The sequence below is a fragment of the Rana temporaria genome, chromosome 1 (genome assembly GCF_905171775.1).
Source record: "Rana temporaria chromosome 1, aRanTem1.1, whole genome shotgun sequence".
Lineage (NCBI taxonomy): Eukaryota > Metazoa > Chordata > Amphibia > Anura > Ranidae > Rana > Rana temporaria.
Window position 1 is genome coordinate 453,123,950 of NC_053489.1, and position 26,738 is coordinate 453,150,687.

Sequence of the window (26,738 nt, forward strand, 5' to 3'; positions counted from 1 at the left end):
ATAATTGATTTGACTTACTCTTGGCATACTTTTTTTTTTTTTTTTTCTCCCATTCTTCTCACGGTGGCTTTTTTTACTAAATGAATACATCCTAATTTTAGTTCTGGAACTATGTGTCTATCTTGACCATGTGAAAGTGAACATCGTCTTGTTTAACCACTGGATGTAACATGATTTCATATTGGCTTGCAAAGCTGGAGTGATTTTTAGTAAAAGGGGGGAAGGTACATTTGGAGAGCATTTAAAGGCTTTCATTGTCATTCTACTATACTAAGGTCTCAGTAAAGCACTGTCCATATCAAGTAATGGCCTGCAGCTTGGTGCTTATTGCCTATAATACACATTGTAAGTTAAATAATGAATGTCTCCCAAATCCTATTGCAGATGAGAACCAGCAAGTACAGACCGATGATCTCGGAGTCCAGTTTACAGAATTGTTCATGAAACAGGAAAACGTAACACTTTTACTATCGGTTTTGGAGGTAAGTCACCAGTTAGAATTGGGCATCTTATTATCTATTTTTTTTTTAACAGAAAGAAGCTTTTATTTGACAATTCAGCATTACATCTTAATCAGTTTACAGAACACAATAATACAAAGGTACATATCCAGAACGTCCGTAAGTAAGCGGGAAATCCCGCCCATACACCAGTAAATAATCTAACTCCATCTAGCATCCAGTATAGCATAGCAAACAAGTCACATCACCACCCCCGACAGTTCCCATAGCACATAAAAAGGCACATACAGCGAGAATCCGGGGGCAGGGAGGGGACCAGAAAAAGGAGGGAGCAAGGGGATAAGGGGAGAGGATATAGAAGGAAGAGGGCGGCACACAGGGGGGTCAAAAGAGGGGGGGGGGGCACCACATTAATCGCCCTTAACTCCTCAGGCTGGCAGGGGGTCAAAAACCGCACAGACATCAGTCCAGGCAGACCATATTTTATCATACTTTCCCGGACACTGCCTACTTTCGTAGGTCAGCCTATACAAAGGCAGCACTGAGGTAACCGACTTACGCCAGGAGTCATGGGTGGGGGGGTCCTCCGACTTGCATTTTAGCATAATCTCCCACCTAGCATAATACAGGGAGAATGTCAAACACAGCTTGCAGTATCTATCCTCCTCCACATCCTCTATATAGCTCGGCAATAAGAGTTTCGGGTCAGCCTGTATGCTGATCCTGCAAACATCACTGAGAGTAGAGGCCACAGCTGCCCAGTAGGGCTGAAGTTCGGGACAAGACCATACCATATGCCAAAAAGTTCCTACCTCCTGCTTACATCTCGGACAGTGGGGGTCTCTCTGGGGATATACCCGCGCTAACCTCTGTGGCGTATAATAGGCTCTGTGTAAAAATTTAGGCTGCACAAATCTGTCCCTAGCGGCAATTAGAGAAGGGATATATGTAGAAAGGCAGTCCTCCCACTCCTCCTCCTCCAGAGACTGGATATCTGATTTCCACCTATCCCAAGTTCTAGTGAGCCTAGTATCGTGCCCCACCGTGAGATAAAGATATAGGGAAGAGAGGAGGCGCCCCATCACATCAGAGATCAGAAGGCGCTCTACAGAGTCCGACTCCATGATCAGGGGTTCAGGGAATTGAGCTTTGAAGGCATGCTTCAGCTGCCAGTACCGAAACTGCAAAGAGGCTGGCAAGGAGCAACTGCTGCGCAGCTCCTGAAAAGTCCGGAGCCTACCATCCAGGACTATGTGTCTGACCTTAGTGAATCCCCTTTTCGCCCAGAGAGATGGGTCTGGAATAGAATCAAAGTGGGCCAGCATAGGATTGCCCCACAAGGGGGCGTGTGGGGAGACGCAATTCGGTTTTCTATAGATTGCTCTAGCCTCCTGCCAGACCCTCACAGTAGTACGCATAAGCGACGTCATGGAGGGACTAGCCCTAAGACCCCTAAATAGCAAGTTGCTGAGCGCTGCATATGAGCCCAAAACGGCCGCCTCCAGCGTCACTGCCGGGTTCTGTCTAGGCTGGGAGAACCACCATCTCATTGTGACCAAGACTGCCACCCAATAGTAAATATGGAAGTTCGGGAGTGCCAGCCCCCCCCCCCCCCCAACATAGGGAGGTACAGAATTTGTCTCGCCACTCTGGGGGCCGTCCGGCCCACACAAAGGACAGCACCTTTGTGTGGGTCCAGTCTTCGGAAGAAGGAATCTTATTATCTATTTAAACTTGGGGATAGTCATCTAAAATGCATTTTAGGCTTTATTCTACTTGGCAAATCCGTTTTATAGTTTGAGTGCCCTGGTAGTTGAGAACCGCAAGCCATCTGCCATGGTGGAAGATGGAACTAGCTCATTCAATATAGTTTAGATATTCCCATTGCACACTTTCCTGGATAAGGCTTTAGGAGTAACGGGTGCTGCAGCAACAACCAGCTGGAACTGGAGACATCACAGATCAAATGCACATTATCGCCAGCACACCACGAATCGTCAAATATGTCCAAATCTTTATTGACGAATGATCACATCACAGAAGACATAGTGCAACGTTTGGGAGCTGCACAGGACCCCTTCCTCAGGCATGTTATGACGAAGGGGTCCTGTGTGGCTCCAAAACATTGCACTATGTCTTCTGTGATGTGATCATTCTTCAATAAAGATTTAGACATATTTGACGATCTGTGGTGTGCTGGCGACTATGTGCAACTGTAGTTCATTCATTTACAGATAAATGAATGACTGAATTGAATTGTGACACAGGGTGTGGAGAGGATCATTTATGTATTAGTATCTTGTTGCATGTAAAACCCTGAGTACAGATGTAACATGTTACTAAAGGGAACTGGTTGTAAGCGCTCTCATATACACAGTGAAGTGAACAGCCTCAGATGATACACAGAGATGAAACAAATCCTCCTACATACGTTTTTATTTATCTGCTGTCTTCTCTTACCTACATCCCTTCAAAAAGGCAGAATTGTGTTAAAATCCTTCTCCATCTATAAGTATCAGAGGAGGGTGTGAAGAGCTGCAGTTACAGTGTGTGAGAGCTGATTGGAGGAAATGGACACCCCCCCCCCCCCCTGCACACAGGAATGATACAGAGCTGTGTTCTAAATAGACAAGCTATGTGCTTAGCTCTCCTCCCCCATGACAAATTTATCTCATGTGTTCCGAAAAATTCTCCAAAGGGACTCGTGCTGATAAGAAAAACAAAGCACCAGAGAAAAATGACACAGCTTTGAAGAGACATAATTAAACACTACAGATATATGTGCTTTGTTAATTTTTTATGACTGAGGTTTACAACCACTTTCGCTCCCAGGTCCCCACATTATACATCATGTATCACAGGCTCCGCTGGCCCATCCAAAAAACAACTGTCACTGCCCCTACCTATGACTGGTCTTCACAGCAAGGAGCATTGGAAGGGCGGACGCATGTCAACAAACACACAGAATAACCAAGCTCAACTTAACAACCAATAAGCAACCCACCGAATTCACCTGTCTAACAGTGCGTTAAAAACAGGGGTTTAGTTGCACGCATTTGCAAATACATGTGTAAGCTGCAGACCCCGTGAAGGTTCCCTGTTACTGCAGTCCTAACTCTAAAATTTAAAGTCCGCTGGCCCATCCGCAAGGACAAAAAGTGATCTTTTGGTGACATGTTCTCTTTAATGAAAACCTGTCAATGAATCTAGTCTGCACTGCAAAATATCACTTCGGGTACTTTTTATCTGTTATTAAAAAAAAGATTTTAGATAATTGTCAAAAATTAAAGTTATACCCAAGCACACAAAACCCCCCTTAAAAATAATGTGATTTCTGATGATGTGATCATGACATCTGTTTATTCTCATCACATGTATGCAAGAGGGTTATTTAACAGCTAAAGGACCCGGCCAGTTTTTGTGATTCGGCACTTCGTCGCTTTAACTGACAATTGCGCGGTCGTGCGACGTGGCTCCCGAACAAAATTGGCATCCTTTTTTTTCCAACAAATGGAGATTTCTTTTGGTGGTATTTGATCACCTCTGCGGTTTTTTAGTTTTTGCGCTATAAACAAAAATAGAGCGTCAATTTTGAAAAAAAAACTATATTTTTGACTTTTTGCTATAATAAATACACCCAAAAAAGATATATATATCAGTTTAGGCCGATACGTGTTCTTCTACCTATTTTTGGTAAAAAAAATCGCAATAAGCGTTTATCTATTGGTTTGTGCAAAATTTATAGCGTTTACAAAATAGGGGATAGTTTTATTTAATTTTTATAAAAAAAATATTTTTTTTTACTACTAATGGCGGCGATCAGCGTTTTTTTTTTTTTTTTTTTCTTAACTGCGACATTATGGTGGACACTTCGGACAATTTTGACACATTTTTTGGGACCATTGTAATTTTCACAGCAAAAAATGCATTAAAAATGCATCGTTTACTGTGAAAATGTCAATTGCAGTTTGGGAGTTAACTACAAGGGGGCGCTGAAGGGGTTAAGTGTGACCCTTATTTGTGTTTCTAACTGTAGGGGGGTGTGGCTGTAGGTGTGACGTCATTGATTGTGTTTCCCTATAAAAGGGAACACACGATCAATGACGGCGCTACAGTGAAGAACGGGGAAGCTGTGTTTACACACAGCTCTCCCCGTTCTTCAGCTCCGGGGACCGATCGCGGAACTCCAGCGGCGATCGGGTCCTGCGGTCACGGCTACGGAGCTTCGGACTGGGTTGCGGCTGGGCACTAAAAGAGGACGTACCTATACGTGCTTGTGCCCAGCCGTGCCATTCTGCCGACGTATATGTGCAGGAGGCGGTCCTTAAGTGGTTAAACCTCCTAAGCCTATATATGCCTAAAATGTAAGTATGAAATCTGAACTCGGGCACAAAAGCTTTCAATCAAATGTATTCCCTCATAGTCACAAGAATTCAAATACACCTAAATAAAATAAATAAAACCTAAATATTGCCTTGTAAAAGTGAATGCGGCATGATCACTATGTTGCACATAGCCTGTGTAGAGCCGAGCTGTAGGCAGGACGCAGCAGGCCCACCGACAGGGACTGGATACAAGACCAGATACCCTGCACAAGGAGATAGAGCGGCACTGACAGGTCTTTTAAATGAAAATCCTAAACCGAGGCACAGGGGGACATGAACGATAAGCGATCATGTGAACACTGATTGGCTGTCACAGTGAAAGTGAGAGAACGTCACCACACACCATGGACCTCCAGAATGGGTTCAATGCTTTATTCAGTGATGACATTATTGCAGCAAAAGCAACATTTTGGAGCCTCGCAGGACCCCTTCATCAGGCTGTGACGTCACGTGCCTGATGAAGGGGTCCCGTGAGGCTTTGAAACATTGCCTCAGCTGTAAAGTTGTCATCTCTGAATAAAGCTGTGGACCCATTCTGGAGATCTATGTTGTGCTGGTGATGTTCTCTCGCTTTGATTGTCTTCGGTTCCAGCCAGTGGTCTCTGCAGCACCCGTTTACACATACAGCCATTTCTTCAGGAACATGTGCTTTTAAAATTGTGCATTGGAATTGGTTGTCACATGATCAGAAGCTGGTCCGCTGGCTACCAATGTGCTCTCAGCAGCTTTAGGAAGAGCGCTCCCAGCACATAACTTTGCGTGCCCAGCGACGCATATGTGCGGCATGTGGGTGTTTATAGCACCATCTTTATACCGACGCACATGTGTTACTGCAGCGTAAAGAGAATAATGGAAAAACTAGTGGAGCCATTTTGAAAAGTGCAAGATCAGCAGTGCCACCTTACTTCTAAATTTGTTGGGGGTGTTTAAAGAAGTCTATTTTGTCTTATTTATCTCTTTTCCTACAGGAGTTTGATTTCCATGTGCGCTGGCCTGGAGTGAAATTACTGACTACTCTTCTTAAGCAGCAGGGACCTCAAGTGCAGCAGATTGTTTTAGTCTGCCCAATGGGCAAGTGAAGTATTTTTTATTTTATTTTTTCTAGTTGTCAGTTTTCCAGGCCTCTACTAAAATCTCACAACTTCAAGTCCGTGTGTCCTGCTTTCTGTGCAACAGAAGTCATCTTCTGTCAGGCTTCCCTGCTAGAAATCTGTGATCGCTCATCTCTGTATTCTGGAGGGGGCAGTTTTCTTTTTGTTGTTTAACCAGCACGTACTTGTGTCACTGAAAAGAAAAGGGGTATGTCAGATCATGCTCACTGACACTGCAAATGTAGTGTACAGGGATGTACACATGCGTTGGCTGCAGTGCTTTGCAATCGCAGCAAGAATTAAACCCCCCTGTTGTGTTCAATGAGGTGGATGCTTTTAGGGCTTTAAACATTTGGTGAGGAGGCAACAAAACATCTCTTTTTGCCCTGGCAAACACCCTCTGTAATGCAATTCACCATGGATCACTCTTCAGAGGACTAACATTAGCCCTTGCTGATAAATAATTGCAGTGGGTCTTACTCTGATGCCTATATAATTATATAGCCATGTGCTCACAGCCTGAAAAATTGTAGGTATAGCTATGAAAATCGAACTTGTTAGTGCAATATCTATTTGCAAATTTTATTCTCTGACCATCCATTACATATCCTGAACTGAGATTCACTGAGTGGGATTTATTTCAACCAATCAGAGAAGCCATTGTCTGGGTGTCTTATGACTTACCCACAATAGGTGGCTTGACTTGAGCTTATGTAAACCATGCACACACTTTTAAGCAAACATAGGTTACCAAACATTTTGTTCAGTGGTGTGCATTGTATAATGCTTCTAAATTATTTTTTTTTATTTTTTTTTTTAATAAAAAAAAATAACTTTATACTCAGCTAGGTGGATGCAGCATCAGTTTGATGCTGCATATGTCCCCCCGCTGCCTATAAAGTGAGATCTGAGTGATCAAACACTCAGTTCTCCCCTCCACTCTGAGCAGAGAGCCGTGACGGTCAGTGACTGGTTGTCTGCTCTGTCCCTCCAACGCTCACTGAAGGGGCAGAGGGGATGGAGGGGCTGTCTCAGGCTCCCAGCAGTGCAGCTGAGAGGCTGAGAAAAATATAGCTCTTTTCCCAGTCTGGACTGGCCAAAAAACGGGTTACAGGAGCGCAGAATAAACTGCACTCCTGTGATCAATAGAAGCTTTGGCCATACTTCTCCTTTAACAAAGAATATGGAAAGCGCAATCATTTGGCGATGATGCCAGTGACGGGGCTCTCTGAACCGCTTTTGTCCTCTGCTAGTCAGAGGCTTTGAGTCACACTTTTAGGGGGAGGAGCTTCTTGCATGCTTAAAAAATCAGTTGGTTTTTAATTTGATGCCCTGTGGACCCTGCTACTATAGTTCCAAGACTTAATAAAAGTAAGAAACCCTTATTAATATTTTGAAAATGTAAAATGATATGTCTTTCAACTGTTTACAGGTGTTTCTAGGCTTATGGATCTTCTGGATGATTCCAGGGAGGTGATTCGTAATGATGTAAGTTAAAGGTGGATTTGCTGTAATAAGTTTTGCTACTCTGTTTGAAATAATTATTTTCATGATAATATTCTATAATTGTATGCTCACTTTCATAAACGTATGAAACTAGTTGTTTTACATTTCTGTTCATTTTTTTTTTTTTAGATTTTTAATGTAGATGTAAACCCTTAACTGAATGACACTAAAGTGATATTAAAAAAAAAAACACTTACATAAGCCCACTGAAGTGACTAGCCTTAAAGTTGTAACTTTTTTTTTTTTTAACCAATTCAGCTCTGGAAGGTTTACCTCCACTTAATGACCAGGCCATTTTTTTTTGTTACAGCACTGTTATTTTAACTGACAATTGCGCGGTCGTGCGACACTGTACCCAAATAAAATGTATGTTTTTTTTCCCCCACAAATGGAGATTTATTTTGGTAGTATTTGATCATCTATGCGGTTTTTATTTTTTGCACTATAAACAAAAAAAGACTGACAATTAAAAAAATATATATTTTTTACTTTCTGCTATAAAACCTATTCAGTAAAATAAAATAAAAAAATCGATTTATTTTTTTATCAATTTAGCCCAATATGTAAAAAAAAATCCCAATGAGCAGATATTGATTGGTTTACGCAAAAGTTATAGCGTCTACAAACTTTGGGATATACTTATGCATTTGTATTTATTTCTTTTATTTTTTACTAGTAATGGCAGCGATCAGCGACTTTTATAGAAGGACTGTGACATTGTGGCTGACAAATCGGGCACTAAGTGACACTTTTAACACTTTTTTGGGGGAATCGGTGCTAAAAATATGCAATGACACTGTACTAATGACATTGGCTGGAAAGAGATAAACATCAGGGGTGATCAAAGGGTTAAATGTGTGCCTAAAATGTGCTTACTCACTGTGTGGGAGGTGCTTGTACTATGGGAAGGCATTGATCCATGTTCCTGCTTTACAGAAACACAGGATCACTACCTTCCCTACTGAAAGAACAGCTCTGTGCCTTGTTTACATAGTCAGATCGCCATTCTGCTTGTGTTCCCAATGATTGGTGGGTCCCGGCGGACACAGTCTGCCGTACCGGCTGATTGGCTCCCGCTGTGCGTGTCCCAGACCCGGAAGTGCAATATCGGGTACAGATACATGATTTTGCACAGGAGAGCCGCCTTGCCGCCGTATATGTACAGTATACGGTCGGCAATCGGGTAAATAACAAACATGTTATACTTGCTTGCTCTGTGCATGAAACAACCCCAATCCTTGTCTTCTGGAGTCCCCTGCTAGTGCTCCTGGCTCCTCCTTCTTTCCAAAGTACATCCCCAGCAAGCTGCTTGCTAAGGAAGGTGCTCATGTGGGCTCGCTCCTGAGCCAGGCTCCTGTGAATGGGCATTGTCCGTTCATACACAGAGCGTGGCTTAGTCCCGCCCCCCACTTTTTCATTTTCTCACTGGCTTTGATTGACAGCAGCAGCATTCTGCTGCTCTGGTGAGCCAGTGAGGAGAGAGAGACCTGAGAGGGCTGCTGCTCTTCTGTACATCGCAGGATTGAGATGGGGCTCAGGTAAGATTAAGGAGGGGGGGGGGGGTTGCACCCAGAAGTTTTTTTACCCTAATTTTATAGAATTTATTAAGGTAAAAAACCTTCTGCATTTAGAACCACTTAAATTGTCACAGCTTATGTTGGAAAATTTTATCTGCAGCCCTCACTTGTACAGCTTTCTAAAGTACACAGATCAAAGGGTATTTCTCTGCTTCCAAACGGCAGGGAGCGGGGATATAATGTTATAGGCATGGCACAAAGTTGAGTGTAATTTGTGACTTGTGTGGAGGAAAGTGACACCCCCGCCCTACACAGTCTCACTGAGAAACATAGCCGAGGCGGTCAGTCACCTGCTGTACGCTAGTGGACAGCATCTCCCAGGATTGCCCGATATCAGGAAAAACTGTCAGAAGTTACTCATGTAGATAGTAGAGGAAGGAGAAAGCAGACAGGATTCACATTGAGTACTATAGATGGAGACAAGTACACACCATAGGCACACAGGCAGCAGTTTCTACTGTCCTCTAAAAAGCAATCTGTGGTGGATATCAGAGGTTGGTAGAGTGTAGAGACTTTTGCACGTTAAAAAGGCAACCCTGCCATCTTCTGAATGCCTGTTTTTTTTTATTTTGTTTTTTGCAAACTCAAATTTTTTATTGAACTAAGATACCACAGTAACACTTTGTGACTATTTATTGAACTATGGGGTAAGTTGTAATTTTTGAAGAAGTTGGTCATGTTTCTGTAATTTTAAGAAGTAGTATACTTTTATACAATTCATTTTTTTTGTCTTTTTACTGCAAATTATATTTTCTCTTTTTTTGCAGGGTCTTTTATTACTTCAACAGTTGACAAAAGGCAATGCGGCTATTCAAAAAATTGTAGCTTTTGAAAATGCTTTTGAGAGACTTCTGGACATAATTACTGAAGAGGGAAGCAGTGATGGTGGTATGTACACAGACTGTTTAGACAGGCAAGAGTACCTGCAAATTGAGAGCATTGTTTTAACAAATTCTGTCTGGTTTCAGGAATTGTAGTCGAGGACTGTCTAATATTACTTCAAAATCTGCTGAAGTATAACAACTCGAATCAAAATTTCTTCAAAGAAGGATCCTACATCCAGCGAATGAAGACTTGGTTTGAAGTGGGTGATGACAACTCTGGGTGGTCTGCACAAAAAGTCACTAACCTTCACTTGATGCTGCAGGTATAGACAGATTATGCTTTAGTATAAACTGAATTATAAATGCTAATAGATTGTTGGGTTTTATGGCTATATTTGTTTCCGTGCATTCAATGTATTTATATACACAGGGAGTCTCCTATTTAGGAATTCCATGATATTAAAGCCAGCCATAGACAGATCGAAATTTGACCGTTTCAACAGGAACCAGCCTAATTTCGAACCATCCTGGGCAGGCCTAAGCCTTTCGGCCCCCAAGATTGATGGTAGTTTACAACAATACACTGTGTTTTTTTTGTAGATATTTTCTTAAGTAAGGTCACTTTTATATATACCGTATAAGCCGAGTTTTTCAGCAAATTTTTTTGTGCAGAAAATGCCCCCCTCGGCTTATACTCAAGTCACCTTTTTGCGCCTGATCTCCCGGACTTTGAGGACCCAGTAACGGCCCAAAGTTGGCACCCCACTCTTCCTCTACAAGTGTGCAAAGTTTGTTGTCTGGGGGACCTACGGCTGGGGAGCACCAATTGTTCAAAGCCGGGCACCCTTTCTATAGACTTTCATGTTAAACGTCAGTCTAGTCATGGGCACAGTGAGGCATGCAGATGGACACCCTAGGCTTATACTCGAGTCAATGCGTTTTCCCAGTTTTTTAGAAATGCTGGGTGCAGAAATAGAATCGCAACGTAAACATAATAATATATGCAGTCGCAGAGGAAATCACAGGATGGTCTTATGCTCCCATCAACATGAATGCCTGAACATAACTGATATACACTGATATACATAACTGAGTCGCAGTTGCATCATCCATCATTGGTGTATATCAGTTATGTTCAGTCATTCATGTTGATGGGAGCATAACACCATCCTGCGATTTCCTCTGCGACTGCATATATTATCTTTATGCTACGATTCTATTTCTGCACCCAGCACTCTACTTGCACCTTGCAATTTCTTCACCTCTTGGACTGAGTCGCAGTTGCACCATTTACACTTTGTAACAATTGGACAATCTTGGGGTTCCATCCACCATTCATATGATGTGATTTTACATACATTATACAGTCACCTATTTGTATGTATTTGCACTCTTATTCAGTTCACTGTTTTATTCATCCATCATTGTTGTATATCATGTCCAGGTATTCATTTTGATTGGAGCATAACACCATCCTGCGAGTTCCTCTGTGACTGCATATATTATTATCTTTACGTTGTGATTTTATTTATGCACCCAAGTCACCTTATCTGCACCGTTTGCACATTCATTCAGTACACCTTTGGATGCACCTTATTTTAGCATTTATAGCGATTTTTACCTGTCAGTCAGTCTATTTGCATATTTGCTCATTCATTTATCAATTATATTATTTTGGTTATTTATACATTTTACCAATTACACCATTCTATGCTATTGGAGCGCAACACCATCTCTTGATTTTTTTCCATGTCTCACTGTGGGTAGTGGTTGGCCCATATGGTAGTTGCCGCATCTTTACCCTCTGCGCACATAGTTTCCACTGTAGCGCAGGAATAACTACTTTACCCATCACTTTATCCTATTGGAGATTATTATGCATGGGAGGTTTCAGAATACTCAGGGATTTAATTTTGCTAGTAGAGCTGTATGTCTATGATGTAAAAAGTGAATACTGTTTTTGTGTTTATATACATTATATTTGATTTGTTTAGAGAGCACGCTGCATTGCATATATTGCAGAACCTGACAAAATGTTTTTAAAATGTGGAAGTAATCTTGAGCATAAAATCAAAAGAAAGGCACAACATAAAACTGTTTGCCAATAGGGCTTCTGCGAGACCTAAGCTTAGGACTGTAGTACTACAAGATATTTCCCTTCAGTTTATCATTCTCATTACATGTGAATGCAAAGGTTTGGTAAATGTGCATAACCTAATATGAATACTTCAATGTATAAACACATTCCTGTCTTAACTAACTTTAATGTTTCTAGCTGGTTCGGGTTCTGGTGTCTCCAATGAATCCGCCTGGTGCCACTAGCAGTTGCCAGAAGGTCATGTACCAGTGTGGTTTGCTACAGCAGCTTTGCATCATCTTAATGGCAACAGGTGTTCCTGCTGACATTCTAACAGAGGTATTTTCTTTACTTTAAATTCTCAACATACACTATACATGTTTGTGATTTTGCTTTTAACATGTATTTAGTGTTCCTAAATATGTAGATAATGTAAGGTGTTGATTGATGCCCCATGCACCACATCCCTGATCACTATACTCACAAACAGAAGGAACATTTTGGACTTTTAAAAGTGCATAAACTTTCCCAGAGATAACACACTTTATGCATAAAAACAAAATGTATTTTATTTATATATATATATATATATATATATATATATATATATATATATATATATATATATATATATATATATATATATATATATATATATAAAAAGACGATCACCACTGAAGTATGCATAATTCATATTCATAATTGCTCCTTTACCACATAAGGGCCACCCTACAGCAGCCTCTGCTCCGGATCGCATATGTGTATATATATATATATATATATACATCATCCGCTCTTCTGGGTTGGGGCTGCGCATGCGTGCTGCTGGCTGCTTTCTGATCACAGCGGACCTGATGTCTTTTGATTCCGCTGAATGTCAGTCTTTCAATAGGGAAGGCATGGATCCTGTGTTCCTGTAAAGCAGGGACATGGATCCATGCCTTCCCCTAGTAAAAGCACCTCCCACACAGTAGAAAAACATTTGCTTGGAACATAGTTAACCCTTTGCTCGCCCCTGATGTTAACTAATTTTCAGACAGTATCATTAGTACAGTGACAGTGCATATTTTTTTTAGCACTGATCACTGTATTAGTGTCACTGGTCCCCAAAAAGTGTCAGTTTGTGTCCGAATGTCTGTCGCAATATCGGAGTTCCACTTTAGTTGCCGATCGCCACCATTACTAGTAAAAATAAATACAAATAAATAAATATGCCATAATTTGTAGACACTGTAACTTTTGTGCAAAACCAATAAATATACGCCTATTGGAATTTTTTTAACCAAAAATATGCAGCAGAATACATATACATAAACTCCTGCTATTCAACTTCATACATAACAAAGTATAATTGAAAGAAATGGGAAAAGAGGTAAGATTTCAGGACCTCTCTTTTGCATTTTGAAGATAAGTTTCTCTACAATGCCTATAGCTACACAGGCTTATCTCAGCCTGCATTCACACCTGCACGTTCTGAGAATGTGTGCCGAAATGTACGAAAACATGTCATGCTTGCGGTGCCATTAATTAATGTGTTAATGGTACCTCAACCATGGCTAGCTCAATGCTGAAAAAGGTTCCGAAGCTTCTTTCCGTGTGCGTAGAGCAGTTTATTGAAATAAATAGGCTACCCTATGCTGTGGTGCTAAAAAATGCAGCAATGTCACTGGGGGGGGTTAAAGAGCTTTTACTGTTTGTTCAAAATATGTAAATACTTTTAGTGTGCATAGTTTTGACACAAGTTCATTTTAAAGTAGTTCAAAAAAGTTTGTTGTTGGCATTACATAAAGAACATCTGGACCTTGCAGATAGCTACTTATGTCCTGGATTAAAGAGCCATAATGTCTACCTGGCTGGGTGTTCTTATTCTTTACTTGACAATTCAATTTTGTAGAATAAAAGCTAAAATAAAACAAAACAAAAAAAACATACAAAGAAGTGTCTTTTTTCTTGCCTTTGCTGCTATCTATTTGTTGTTGAAATCTCACTGAACAATATGATTCTATTTAGCTCTAATTGCATGTGTTTTTACATGGATCTCGAAAGTGATTTACACACTTTTTTTTTCTTATTTCCTTGATATTGCGAATATGACAATTTTACCCATAAATCACAAAATCTCTGAGTTGCACCTTTGTGGTTTAAGGTACTGCTGCCAGACTCCAGATTTGGTCATGTTCTATATTCTATTATTATTCTAGATCTTCCAGTTAATTCCTCTATCTTAAAGCCCACCTCTGGGCAAAAAAAGTTTCACCATGCAGTGGCGCTATCAGGGCTGTGGAGTCGGAGTCGAGGAGTCGGAGTCGGGGGAAATTTTGGGTACCTGGAGTCGGAGTCGGCAAACAATGCACCGACTCCGACTCCTACTAAATTTAGATTGGAATTAAAAAAAAAATTCCAACAGGAGTTTTATAAAGCACTAAAAGAAGTTGAAAAGTATGATCGCTCATCAAAACTAACTGTTGAAGAAGCCATCCTTGTTTATCCAGAGATCGTTAGTGATGTGGCCAGAATAGTTACTGCAATGCCACCCACCCAAGTCAGTGTCGAAAGATTATTTTCAGCCCTAAAAATAATAAAGTCTGACTTAAGAGCCTCTATGAAAGAGGATCTGGCAGAGGCAATTCTCTTCCTTAGAACTCTACATTGAATTGATTTGCATTTGCTAAGCCTATAACTACATTTCAAGATTAATATAAACCATTTCTAGGTTTTACAGATTTTGTTTTTGGTTCATTATAGATAAGCTTTGTTTTTGTTCTAAAACAACCAAAGAATGTGGTTTGTATTTTTGAACTGGTAAAGATCCTGTTCCTGATGTTTATGCCTGCTGCTACTATCCAGCCACTTGATTGATTAATATATTTTTTTTTTTATAAAACTTTGTTTTCATTGTGTTTGTCTTTTGCTTAAACTGTGCAATACAGTAGACTGTTGGCTTCGCAGCCAGTAGTCCTGTGGTAGGCAGGGCCATCTTTTCCATTGGGCACGCTGGGCAGTTGCCCGGGGGCCCCGCTTGCCTGGGGGGCTCCACCGGCTGCCCAGCAACCCCAGTAAAAAATTATGGAGAGTGAAGGGTTAGAACTGCCCATGCCCAGTTCGCGGAAATCACAGAGAAGATCCGGTCCTCCACGAGTGCGGGGGGTTGCTGATGTAAGGGGGGAGTGAATGCAAAAATGTAAGGGGGCACTGATATAAAGGTTCCCCCTCCTATATTAGTGACCCCCCTTACCTTAGTGTATTTAATCTAAGGAAGGTGGTCTCTGGTCACCAGAGTACCCCCCACATCAGAGTCTGCAGGATTCCCCCTTACAATGCAAGGGGGAACTCAGTCTGCGGACCCTGATGTAAGTGGGTAAGAGAAAGCAGTGGACTCTGATATAAGGTTGTCTCTGGTCACCATAGCCCCCCTCCACATCGGAGTTCCCCCCTTAGATCATGATCTGCAGCGTTCCCCTTTACATAAGAGTTCCCTTTCACTGTAAGGGGGAATCCTGCAGACTCTGATGTAAGAGGAAACTCTGTGCTGGCTGGGTTATAGTAACCTGACCTTCATGTCAATGAAGACATTTTTTTTTTTTTACTTTTGTTTAACTTAAACACATTTCTAATAGCACTATATGTTTATAGTTTAAATACTGACATTTGCATTGTTGGGCACTGAAAACTGTAATTTTAGGTACCTTTTTTTGCAGTGGCAGTAAAAAATGTGGTTCTGCCAGTAAATGTTATGATTTTTGTCAGTAATTCTTGTGCGTAATTGTGTAGACAGGGCCCCAGTGCACTGTATTGCCCGGGGGCCTATAATGCTCTTAAGATGACACTGGTGGTAGGTTGCGTTTCTTTCCCTCAAGGAATGTATAAAATACATTCGCATATTAATACAGAGGAGTCGGAGTCGAGGAGTCGGAGTCGGAACATTTATCTACCAACTCCACAGCCCTGGGCGCTATGCCCGTAAACTTCTGGTTTTTGTCCAGGAGAGAGGAAAAAGGAGATTTACCTAATCCTCCAATCATTCTAGCACAAGACCGGTCCAGCACTCCCGTACTACAGTGGTCTTCAGTTGTGGGATGTTGCTGACGACATGAAGCCCAGAGCAGGCTCCATAGACCAGGAACAGTCCCCCGCTCGACCGTAGGGGAGCGATGTTTCGACTAAGCTTCCTCCTCCTTAGACAAAATCAACAGTTGACCCATGCATTGCGGGCGCAGCCCCCTTTACATGGGAAAACGTCTTCCTTTCATGATTTTGACAGCAAATATTTGTATTGGATTTATGATCTTTGAAGGTTATTTCGGAATATTGGTTTGGTAATCTGATTGTTCACTAAGTGTTTCTAAATGCAATGCTATGCGATTTTTTTTTACATCCCATGGTGACTATTCTTTTTTAAATTTATACTCGACAGACCATAAACACAGTGTCTGAGGTAATAAGGGGAAGCCAAATTAACCAAGACTATTTTGCATCTGTAAACGCTCCATCAAATCCACCAAGGTAATCATTGAAAACTTTTTTTGTTGATTAGGTTTATACATGACTTTGATGTTCTTCTAAATGGCATTGCATTGGGCTCAATAGAGTAGGGTCAGGCCCCCATGGGTTTAATATGAAAAGTCTCTCTGCATGTTACTGTGTAACCTGCTGATCATCATGCACTTTTACAAGTAATCCTGTACCAGCAGCAATGATTGGTATCAATGGTAGAAATGCTTACTTTAAAAGCAGCATTGTATAACGGTAATTAATCACTTTCTGCCCAGCTATTTATTTACTTTCGGCCAGGCGGTTTCTCTAGTTCCGAAAACCATGTGTTTTGCATACCCCATTCGGCGTGCAGCAGTGCAATCTGTGGGCGCTGTGTCCTTTTTTGTGAGTGGCTTTGGAATCAAATTACAGTGATCACAGTTACAGTACTAAAGAAGGCTGTCATTCATGATGCCTTGCTTACTACTGTGTGATCTCTGTAATTGGTTACAGTGATCACATGGTACCTGGGCCACTCACAGCAGTCCTGTATCATGTGATAGCTGTGACCATTACAGCATCACAGTAACCAGCTAAGGTTTTATGAATGAACAGTATTATGGATTGCTTATTACAGTGATGATCACTGTAAAAGCAATCAAAGTGTATCACCCCCCCCAAAGTAGGGCACTGTTCTGGTGCAACATGTAAAATAAAATTATATCTTTTTTTTTTTTTATTCATACGGTCACCAGAGCATGTGCAGTGTCACTATTAGGGGTGCAACGGATCAAAAAGCTCACGGATCGGATCAGAGTCACGGATCGGATCATTTTTTCGGATCAGCAAACAAAACACAAAGACAAATCTAGTTACACCCACCAAAGTTTTAGATTTCAGTTATTTTCAACACAAAACGGAGCTTAGATGCTTAAATACAGTGTACGTAAATCTGACGGACGGTTTACATGTTAAATTTTAAAAGCAGCAAACCTGCTGACCTTACATGCTTGCTAATGTGACAGAACACCTCTAATTTTCACATTTAACTAAATGTGAAAATCAGAGGTGTTCTGTCACATCACGGTACCAAGCATGTAAGGTTTGCTGCTGCTTTTGAAATTTAACATGTAAACAGTCCGTTGGATTTCCAAATACTGTATTTAAGCATATAAGCTTTGTTTTGTGTTGAAAATAACTGAAATCTAAAACTCTGTTGGGTGTAACAAGATGTCCGCTTGCCCCCTTCTCGCTATCATTACTGTGCAGGAGTGTGGGGTGGAGCAAGATGGCGGCGATGAAACGTCACTTCCCGATGTGAGACAGCTGCTGTGTACCAAGATGGCCGTCGCTCGGAAGCTAGGCCGAAGCTCCGCAGATCGCGTGGTGTGCCGATCCGAGCAGGGTGACCCGTTCGGATCACGGATTGGTGACGATCCGTTGCACCACTAGTCACTATGGTTACATTGTACCGCTGTGGCAGTGATCATGTGCAATGGCTGGCTGCTCTGATATCACTGTATGTCAGTTCTGCAAGCCATTACCTCTGATCACCGCCACAGCAGTACAATGCCACCAGACCAGTGCTGCCAGCCAGTATCCGCAACACCAAATTTATGTAGTTCCAAAATGTTCCATTTCTACATCAAATGCGCCAAATTCTGAAAAGAAAAACCATCACTTTGTACCTTACAAAAGTGGAGCCAATTAAGACCAAGTCTCCTTTGGTGTACAGAAAGAATCTGGCCTTAGACTGATTTTGCGAAACTGTCTCTTGTGCATTTTAAAAGTAGCGCAGCCTGAGTCAAGTACAAGTTCTAGACAGGTACATAAAGTTGGCGCACATTGCACCACTTAGAATACCTTTCAGAGACACTTCTGAAAAATCTTTCTGCACCAGTCTTTATGAAATCCAGCAACAAGTTATTTTTAATGTTAGAAATTTGAATACAGTTACAGGAAATTCCTGCCGAAAATTGGAACATTTATTTCTTCTTCTTTTTTTTTGTACTTTTTTAAAGACCTGCAATTGTCGTGCTTTTGATGTCCATGGTGAATGAAAGACAGCCTTTTGTTTTGAGATGCGCCGTTTTATACTGCTTTCAGTGCTTCCTCTACAAGAACCAAAAGGGTCAAGCGGAAATCGTAGCAACTCTTCTGCCCTCAACTATTGATGGTAATGCTTTTGTCTGCATGTTCCTTTTTCCTGCATGGTGATATAATGAACTTATATTTCAGTCTGTTTATTACAATTTTCAGCACTACAAAGCATATGTTCCATAAATGTTGTGGTTACAAAGAGTGAGGAACATATAGTTGAACAAAAGAAACTTCTCCTACGAATAGAGAGGTGTGCGTTATGTAATTGTCGGTGTCAATTTTTATTCCTTTTAAACCCACCCTGTGAGCAGGCCAAACATCGCATTAATAAAAGCACCTGTCATATAGCATGTGCAAGGTATAAACTGGAACCTATCCAGGCCTAACGGGTCCATATATATGAAAATAAAGGCATACGTGCTCCTATCCTTAAAAAAGTGCCCCTAAGGCACCACTGCACCCTCAATGGCTGCTAGGATACAATTGGTTCAAATCCAACAGAATACATAGGAGAGGTTAGAAAACGAGGAAAGAAAATAAATAGTAGAGAGGGTGTCCCAGTAGCCTAGGGCCTCGTACACACCACCGGATCTATCCGCTGGGATTTATCCGCAGATCAGTTCCAGCGGATAGATCCTGTGGTGTGTATGGCCCAGCGGATATTTATCCGCGGATATTTTTCGGGCCGATGGATTTCCAGCGGATAAAAATTTCTTAGCATGCTAAGAAATCTATCCGCTGGAATCCTGTCCAGCGGATTGATCCGGTGGTCTGTACAGACTCACCGGATCAATCCGTCCGATCCCCTTCCTCGCATGCGTCGTAATGATTCGACGCATGCGTGGAAGTCTTTACCTTCCAGCGTCGCGCACGTCGCCGCGTCATCATCGCGGCGACGGCGCGACAGGTCACCGCGGATGGATTCCGCGCAGATTTCGATCTGATGGTTAGTACAACCATCAGATCAAAATCCGCCAGAGGATTTATCCGCGGGAACGGTCCGGAGGACCGTTTCCAGCGGATAATCCTCTCGTGTGTACGGGGCCTAAGAGATGATGAGGTCCATCCACTCTCAGTCCACAGGAGAGATGTACTTAATCCAGGGGTCCCAGGTTTGGGGAAATTTTGTGATATTATTATGGAGGGTACAGGTCAGTTTATCATTCATCATAATCCAGTTCAATTTATGGTTAACATAACCTACTGTAGGTGCACCACAGCTGTTTTCCAACAACACGCTTTAACGTTTCTTGCTGCTAAAAGCAGATATAGTATGACAAGGCTGTTTCTGGAATCCTAGTAAGATTGACATCTGTGACCGAGAGTATGAGGTTAAAAATTCTTATCCAAAACCAGGACACTTTGGCGCATTGCCACCACACATGAAACATCGTTCCTGGCTGTCCGCATCGATGGAAACAATTCGGAGACGCAGCCGGGTGCACCTTCGCTATCCTAGTTGGTACTAAATACCAGCATAGAAGAGTTTTAAAATTAGATTCTATCAAGATGATATTGATTGAAATCTTACACAAGTCATTTGCTATGTCCTGCCAATCCGACAAATCCCAGGAAATCTGCAAATCGCTCATGCCACGTACACACGATCGGTTCGTCTGATGAAAACGGTCTGATGGACCGTTTTCATCAGACGAACCGATCGTGTGTGGGCCCCATCAGTTTTTTTCCAATCGGTGAAAGAAACGTAGAACCTGTTTTAAAATTATCTGATGGTTAAAAAAACGATAGAAAAAAACGATTGTCTGTGGGGAAATCCATCGGTTAAAAGTCGACGCATGCTCGGAAGCATTGAACTTTTGTTTTTCTCAGCACGTTGTTGTGTTTTGCGTCACCGCGTTCTGACACGATCGTTTTTTTAACTGATGGTGTGTAGGCAAGACTGATGAAAGTCAGCTTCATCGGATATCTGATGAAAAAATCCATCAGACCGTTTTCATCGGAAGAACCGATCGTGTGTACAGGGCATCAGAGTTCATATGCAGGACATCCTGAAAATGAGCTAAAGTATACGGTTTGTCACCATTTAAGAAATCGCCAATTTGTAGGAAACCTTTATTTATCCACCAAAAAATGCATCCCTGGCTCAAACTCCGGGTTATCAAACACTGGAGCCAAGGGGTGTGAGGAGAAGAGAGGGGCTGCCTAGCCCTCAATGAGTACGACCAGGTAGGGCACAATATAGGAAGACACAACCTGCTAGAAATCTGCATAAGGGTAGCTGGGGACATGCCAATGCTTCAGTCAAGACCCATTGTGGCATTGGTCTCACAGCAGTGGTATAGGCCAGCTGAGCAATTTGTGCCGGCTAGGAGATACCCAAAACCCCAAGAGTTTTGGGCATGTACATCATTATGGGGTTTTATCCTAGGACATTTACCACCCCAATTAAATTGTGAAATCTTGTTTTGGAGCCTCAATAAATTATGTCTGTGAATTGCTATAGGCAAAGCCATAAAGTAGCCAAAGCAATATATTCATCTTCACAGAATTGATTTTTCCGAACCAAGAAAGAGGATACGTGGCCCAACTATCCAAGCTCCAATGCACCAATTGAAAAAGCGATGGGTAGTTAGCCTAATATAGAGTGCCAATAGAAGGAGTTAAATAGAAACCTTAACTACTTAAGCCCCGGACCATTTTGCTGGTCAAAGACCAGGCCACTTTTTGCGATTCGGCACTGCATTGCTTTAACCGACATTTATGTGATCATGCGACGTGGCTTCCAAACAAAATTGATGTCCTTCTTTTTTTCCATAAATAGTGCTTCCTTTTGGTGGTATTTGGTCACCTCTGCAGTTTTTATTTTTTTGCGTTATAAACAAAAATAGATTATATTTTTTGCTATAATAAATATCCCCCCCCCCCCCCCAAAAAAAAAAAAATATATATATATAAAAATTTCCTCAGTTTAGGCTGATACATATTCTTCTGTATATTTTTGGTAAAAAAAAATCGCAATAAGCGTTTATTGATCAGTTTGCGCAAAAGTTATAGCGTCTACAAAATAGGGGATCGTTTTATTATTATTCTTCTTTTTTATAGTAATGGCGGCGATCTTTTTTTTTTTTTTTTATCGTGACTGCGACATTATGGCGGACACATTGGACACTTTTGACAAATTTTTGGGACCATTGTCATTTTTACAGCAATTGGTGCTATAAAAATGCATTGATTAGTGTGAAAATGTCAGTAAAGGGGTTAACCACTAGGTGGCGCTGAAGGGGTTAAGTGTGCCTAGGGATGTGTTCTAACTGTTGGGGGGCAGGGCTATGTGTGACACGATGGCGATCACAGATTCCGATTACAGGAAGCAGTGTACACTGTCCTGTCACTAGGAAGAGTGGGGAAATGCTTGTTTACATAAGCATTTCCCCCTTCTTCCGCACTGTGACACGATCGCGGGTATGCCCGCGGACATCGAGTCCGCGGGACCCACGGTCGGAGTCATGGAGCTTCTGCGCTGCCCATCCACAATGCCACTTCTTAAAGGGGATGTATATATACACGTCCTTTTGCCTGCCCGTGCCATTCTGTCGACATATATCTTCTTTTGCCTGACGAAGAGGTCCTGCGTGGCCTCGAAACGTTGCTCTTTTGGATCAACAGATATGCATTAAATTTTTGGACGTTTTTTTAAGATGATCCCTGGTGTGCTGGCGAATATATATATATGATTTACTTTCCGGTTCCCAGCCGGTGATCGTTTCAGCACCCTTTTACTTCTTGGCCATTTTGCCGGAAGGTGTGCAATCGGAATATTCTTGAGATATATCTGCGTGCGGCGGTCGATATGTGGTTATTAAGGGATTGAAGAATGGGCCCACTGAAAATCAAACTTGCGCTTAATTGAGTGCACCTTAATATAATGAATTTAGATTCAATACCAAGTATTAATAGTCTTTGCTTAATCTTTCATTTGATCAGCTACAGTTGTGGCTTCCTTGATAATAGTCTGTAACAATAGTGAGGTCTGACACTCATTTTCCCCTGAATTCCAAATCACACTGCATCCGCACCAAAACAGCGCAGGACACTTTTTTTTTGCTGCACCAGAATCGGACGTGAATACACATGCGGTCCAACTCTACAAATCGCACTGCGTTTTGCAAATGGATTTCAGGGTGTTAACACACCTGCAGTGGATTGCATGAACAGGGTGCAATTTTAATGTAGCGGGAAAACCGCACTTAATTCACTGTAATTTCCGCACTGCCTCAGTGTGAAATGGGCATTAGGGCTTGTTTACATTTGTGGTTTTGGGGGGCTGTAAAAGCCACATAGTTCGTTGTGGCCTCAGACTAGTTACCAAATTACTTAAGTGGCCATCGTTCTACAAAAGGTTTGAGCGTCCCTGATCTACATCGTATTTGGTATCTAAAAAATTATAAATTAAATCTGCTGAATAATATGCTGGTTGTTGGAACACATGTTGTGTGTGCATCAACAGAAACACACTGCTCTGAAACCTTGGATGGCAAAGTTTATGGAAGCAGCGCCAGGAGAACAGGAGCCAGCAGCATTGAAAGTTGTAAACTGCTCAATGTCTTATGCCGCGTACACACCATCGTTTTCTGCGATGGAAAAAAACGTCATTTTCAAAAACGTCAATTTAATTGACCGTGTGTGGGCAAAAACGTCGTTTTATGTCTTCTAAAAAACGACAGAAAAAAATTGAAGCATGCTTCAATTTTATGTGTCGTTTTTGGCCGACGTCGTTTTCTGTGTTCTAAACATTGACCGTGTGTACGTAAAAACGTCGATTTAAGCCCGCGCATGCTCAGAAGCAAGTTAGGAGACGGCAGCGCTCATTCATGTAAAACGACTGTTCAGAATGGAATCAGCACATTCGTTAAGGTGTTTTTCAGCTTATAGACAAGAAAACGAAATTTAAAGCACAGTCACTGAAAATCACGAATCGTATCTCACCAAACTTTTACTAACACGCAGCAACACGATATCAGCAAAAGAGGCCGTCTTCCGCATGGAAACGACCCTTTATAGTGACGTCGTGCGTGATTGACGGAACTGCGCTGTGCTAGAGCGTTGTGAAAAAGCGATGGTGTGTATGCTACGTCGTTGTTCAAATTGAAGTTTGAAAAATGACTTTTTTTAAAGCACATAAAGCGTCGCATTTTTCCATCGCAGAAAACGATGGTGTGTACGCGGCATTAGACTTTAATGGTTTAATACTACGTTAACTTCAGCATAGAAAAATCTGTCTTCTGCTCTAGATAGGTCTATGCTGGGTTGTGAGGCTGTGTAATGCCTCGTACACACGACTGGGATTCCCGACAGGAAAAGATCACTGGGGGAAAACCCTGATTGGGAACTTTTCCTCCGTACACACGAGAGGTTTTCCCATCGGGAAAACTCCGATGAGAGCTTTGGTCGGGAATCCCGACAATGTGTATGCTCCATCGCAGTTTTTCCCATTGGAAAACTGCCAAAAAGTCCGCCAGGAATCCCGGCAGGGAAAAAGGCAGCAGGCTCTCTTCTTTTTTTTGGTTGGCGGTTTTTGGGCAGTTTTACCATTGGAAAAACTGCGCGGAGCATACACACAGCCAAGCTCTGTCTTGTTTACATAAAATCAATCACTTCCATTAGTAAAAGCAGCACACACAGTGTAGTAAAACACTGGCTAACCCTTTGATTGCCCTAGATGTTTAAGTCCTTCCCAGTCAGTGTCATTAGTACATTGACAGTCCATATTTTTAGCACTGATCACTTTTAGTGTCACTGGTTCCCACAAAATGTCAGTTGGTGTCCGAATGTCTGCTGCAATATCGCAGTCCCGCTATAAGTCACAGATCACGCCATTATCAGTATTAAAATAAATAAATAAAAATTCATACATATTGGCCTAAATCTATCAAGAAATTGGATTTATTTTTATTGAATGTGTTTTATAACAGAAAGTATAAAATATCATTTATTTAAAAAAATAATTAAATTGTTTTTTTTTTTTTTTATAGCCCAAAAAAAAAAAAGCTCAATGGTCATCAAATACTACCAAAAGAAAGCTTGATTTGTGGTAAAAAATTTCCATAAATTGTATTTAGGTACAGCATTGCATGACCACGCAACTGTCGGTTTAAGTAACCCTATCGCGGAAAATGGCCTGGTCATGAAGGGGGGGGATTTAAATCTTCCTGAGGTCAAGTGGTTAACAAACATTGTTATGTAACACATGGCAACTGATGTTTGTTAAAGTGGAGGTTCACCCGGAAATAACATTTTTTAACCTTAGATTCCTGCTCATTTTGTCTAGGGGAATCGGCTAGTTGTTTTAAAATCGAAGCTGTACTTACCGTTGTAGAGAGCGATCTTCTTCGCCGCTTCCGGGTATGGGCTGCGGGACTGGGCGTTCCTATTTTGATTGACAGTCTTCCGACAGGCTTCCGACGGTCGCATCCATCGCGACACGATTTCCCGAAAGTAGCTGAACGCCGGTGCGCAGGCGCAGTATAGAGCCGCACCAACGTTCGGCTTCTTTCGGCTACTCGTGACGCGATGAATGCGACCGTCGGAAGCGTGTCGGAAGACTGTCAAAACCAAATAGGAACGCCCGCTCCCGAAGACCCATACCCGGAAGCGACAGAGAAGATCGCTCTCTACAACGGTAAGTACAGCTTCGATTTTAAAACAACTAGCCGATTCCCCTAGACAAAATGAGCATCAATCTAAGGGTAAACATTTTTTTTATGGGTGAACTCCCGCTTTAAACCAGGAATGATAGAATTATTATTAACCAAGTATATTAGCAGAATTTGCAATGCAGATACTGTGAGGCAGTAAGGGCTTATACATGATATGAAGGAGGCCCTGTTACTTACCATATATGTTAAAAAATGAAAATAAATTACTTTCATTTTAGAACATTGCTGGCGGAATTTTTGTCTTGGTATTTTAAAGTGGATTCGTTTTTCAGATTACTGGTTATTGTGAGTGTATATGAGAATTTTATATTTGAATCTAGTTTGGTTACTTCAGTTAATGCCTTTCTCCTTCAGCAACGTCACTCTCAGCTGGACAACTGCTCTGCGGGGGTCTCTTTTCTACGGATTCCCTTTCCAATTGGTGTGCCGCAGTTGCACTGGCTCATGCTCTGTTAGAGAATTCTACCCAAAAGGAGCAGCTGCTGAGGGTTCAGCTTGCAACCAGTATTGGTAACCCTCCTGTGTCCTTACTGCAGCAGTGCACCAACATCTTGTCACAGGTAAGAGCTTGTGTTTGGCATGCTACTAAAGAAGCAGCTACTGATAATGCACTGACAAAGAAATGTTATTAGCAATCACAGTACATTTTAATAGCAATCACAGTACATCTAGTGCTCTAGGTATTTTTTTTTCTTCTCATCTCTTCAGTTTTTTTTTTTTTTTTTTTTTGTTAATGCCTTGTGTAGGTGTACTTTTTATTAACTACTATTCTTACACTGCAAAGAGCTATTAGACAGTACCAACATTAAGCTAAAAAAACATAGCAGCTAACATGTTTGTTTGCTGGTCATGAATCTAGAGCTCTCCTAGGCTGTCCTTTTTTTTGTAAATCTTTGTATTGCATAGTTACCCTGGAAAAGTCAAATATAGAGGTGTCACGATAGTGTTCTAAAGTAGAAGCAGTACTGTTTATACAGTATATCGATTAGTGAAGAGCCGGAATGTCTCTTGTGGTCAAAGGTGTGTTTTTATTCACTGGGAAACGAGGATATTCATTACTTCCGGAAGTGTTTTTAAAACTGTTACTACACAATACAAGAAAGTCGAGTAGAAAATTGGTGTTTGATTGGGGAAGGGCTTGATACCCTTTTAGGTCTTTAATGCTATGTGTTTTTTTTCCGAATCATCATTACTAGCATGACATCCAGGGCTTGGTGTGAATTAAATGTCCTGGTTTCTGCTCCGTGGAATGTGTCCTTCATGTATTTTAATAAAAAGCCTTTAAAGGGCTAGTGACACCATAATTCTAGGTTTCTCTGTCTGAGTTCCAATAGGAATATATAGAGAGTCCACTCCAGATGGGAAGAGTAACTAGGAAATTTAGCTTATGCAGAGATCTGGCTGCCATGGTATGTATTAGGGTTATAGGTGTTTGCGCTTCCATGATCACATGCATCAAAAAAAAACACCCGGTGGTGGACCAAATTTTTAGTTATTCCACATTTAATAGAGCAGTTTTAGCATATATTTTTTTCCTTTACTTGCCCCTTGGTGCTTGTGAAAATAA

The 26,738-nt window shown here is 41.5% G+C and overlaps 1 protein-coding gene across 5 annotated transcripts in view; it reads left to right on the plus strand.

Annotated features, from left to right (window-relative positions):
• Nucleotides 1–26,738, plus strand: part of USO1 (USO1 vesicle transport factor) — a 118,179-nt gene that overhangs the window by 52,175 nt on the left and 39,266 nt on the right. For all 5 annotated transcript variants that reach the window (XM_040327759.1, XM_040327780.1, XM_040327764.1 and 2 more), the window contains 9 exons: nucleotides 385–482; nucleotides 5,815–5,917; nucleotides 7,370–7,425; nucleotides 9,788–9,908; nucleotides 9,989–10,167; nucleotides 12,120–12,260; nucleotides 16,336–16,424; nucleotides 18,416–18,570; nucleotides 25,526–25,731. In XM_040327759.1, the coding sequence (XP_040183693.1) occupies nucleotides 385–482; nucleotides 5,815–5,917; nucleotides 7,370–7,425; nucleotides 9,788–9,908; nucleotides 9,989–10,167; nucleotides 12,120–12,260; nucleotides 16,336–16,424; nucleotides 18,416–18,570; nucleotides 25,526–25,731 (1,148 nt within the window). The remainder of the gene's footprint in view (nucleotides 1–384; nucleotides 483–5,814; nucleotides 5,918–7,369; nucleotides 7,426–9,787; nucleotides 9,909–9,988; nucleotides 10,168–12,119; nucleotides 12,261–16,335; nucleotides 16,425–18,415; nucleotides 18,571–25,525; nucleotides 25,732–26,738) is intronic.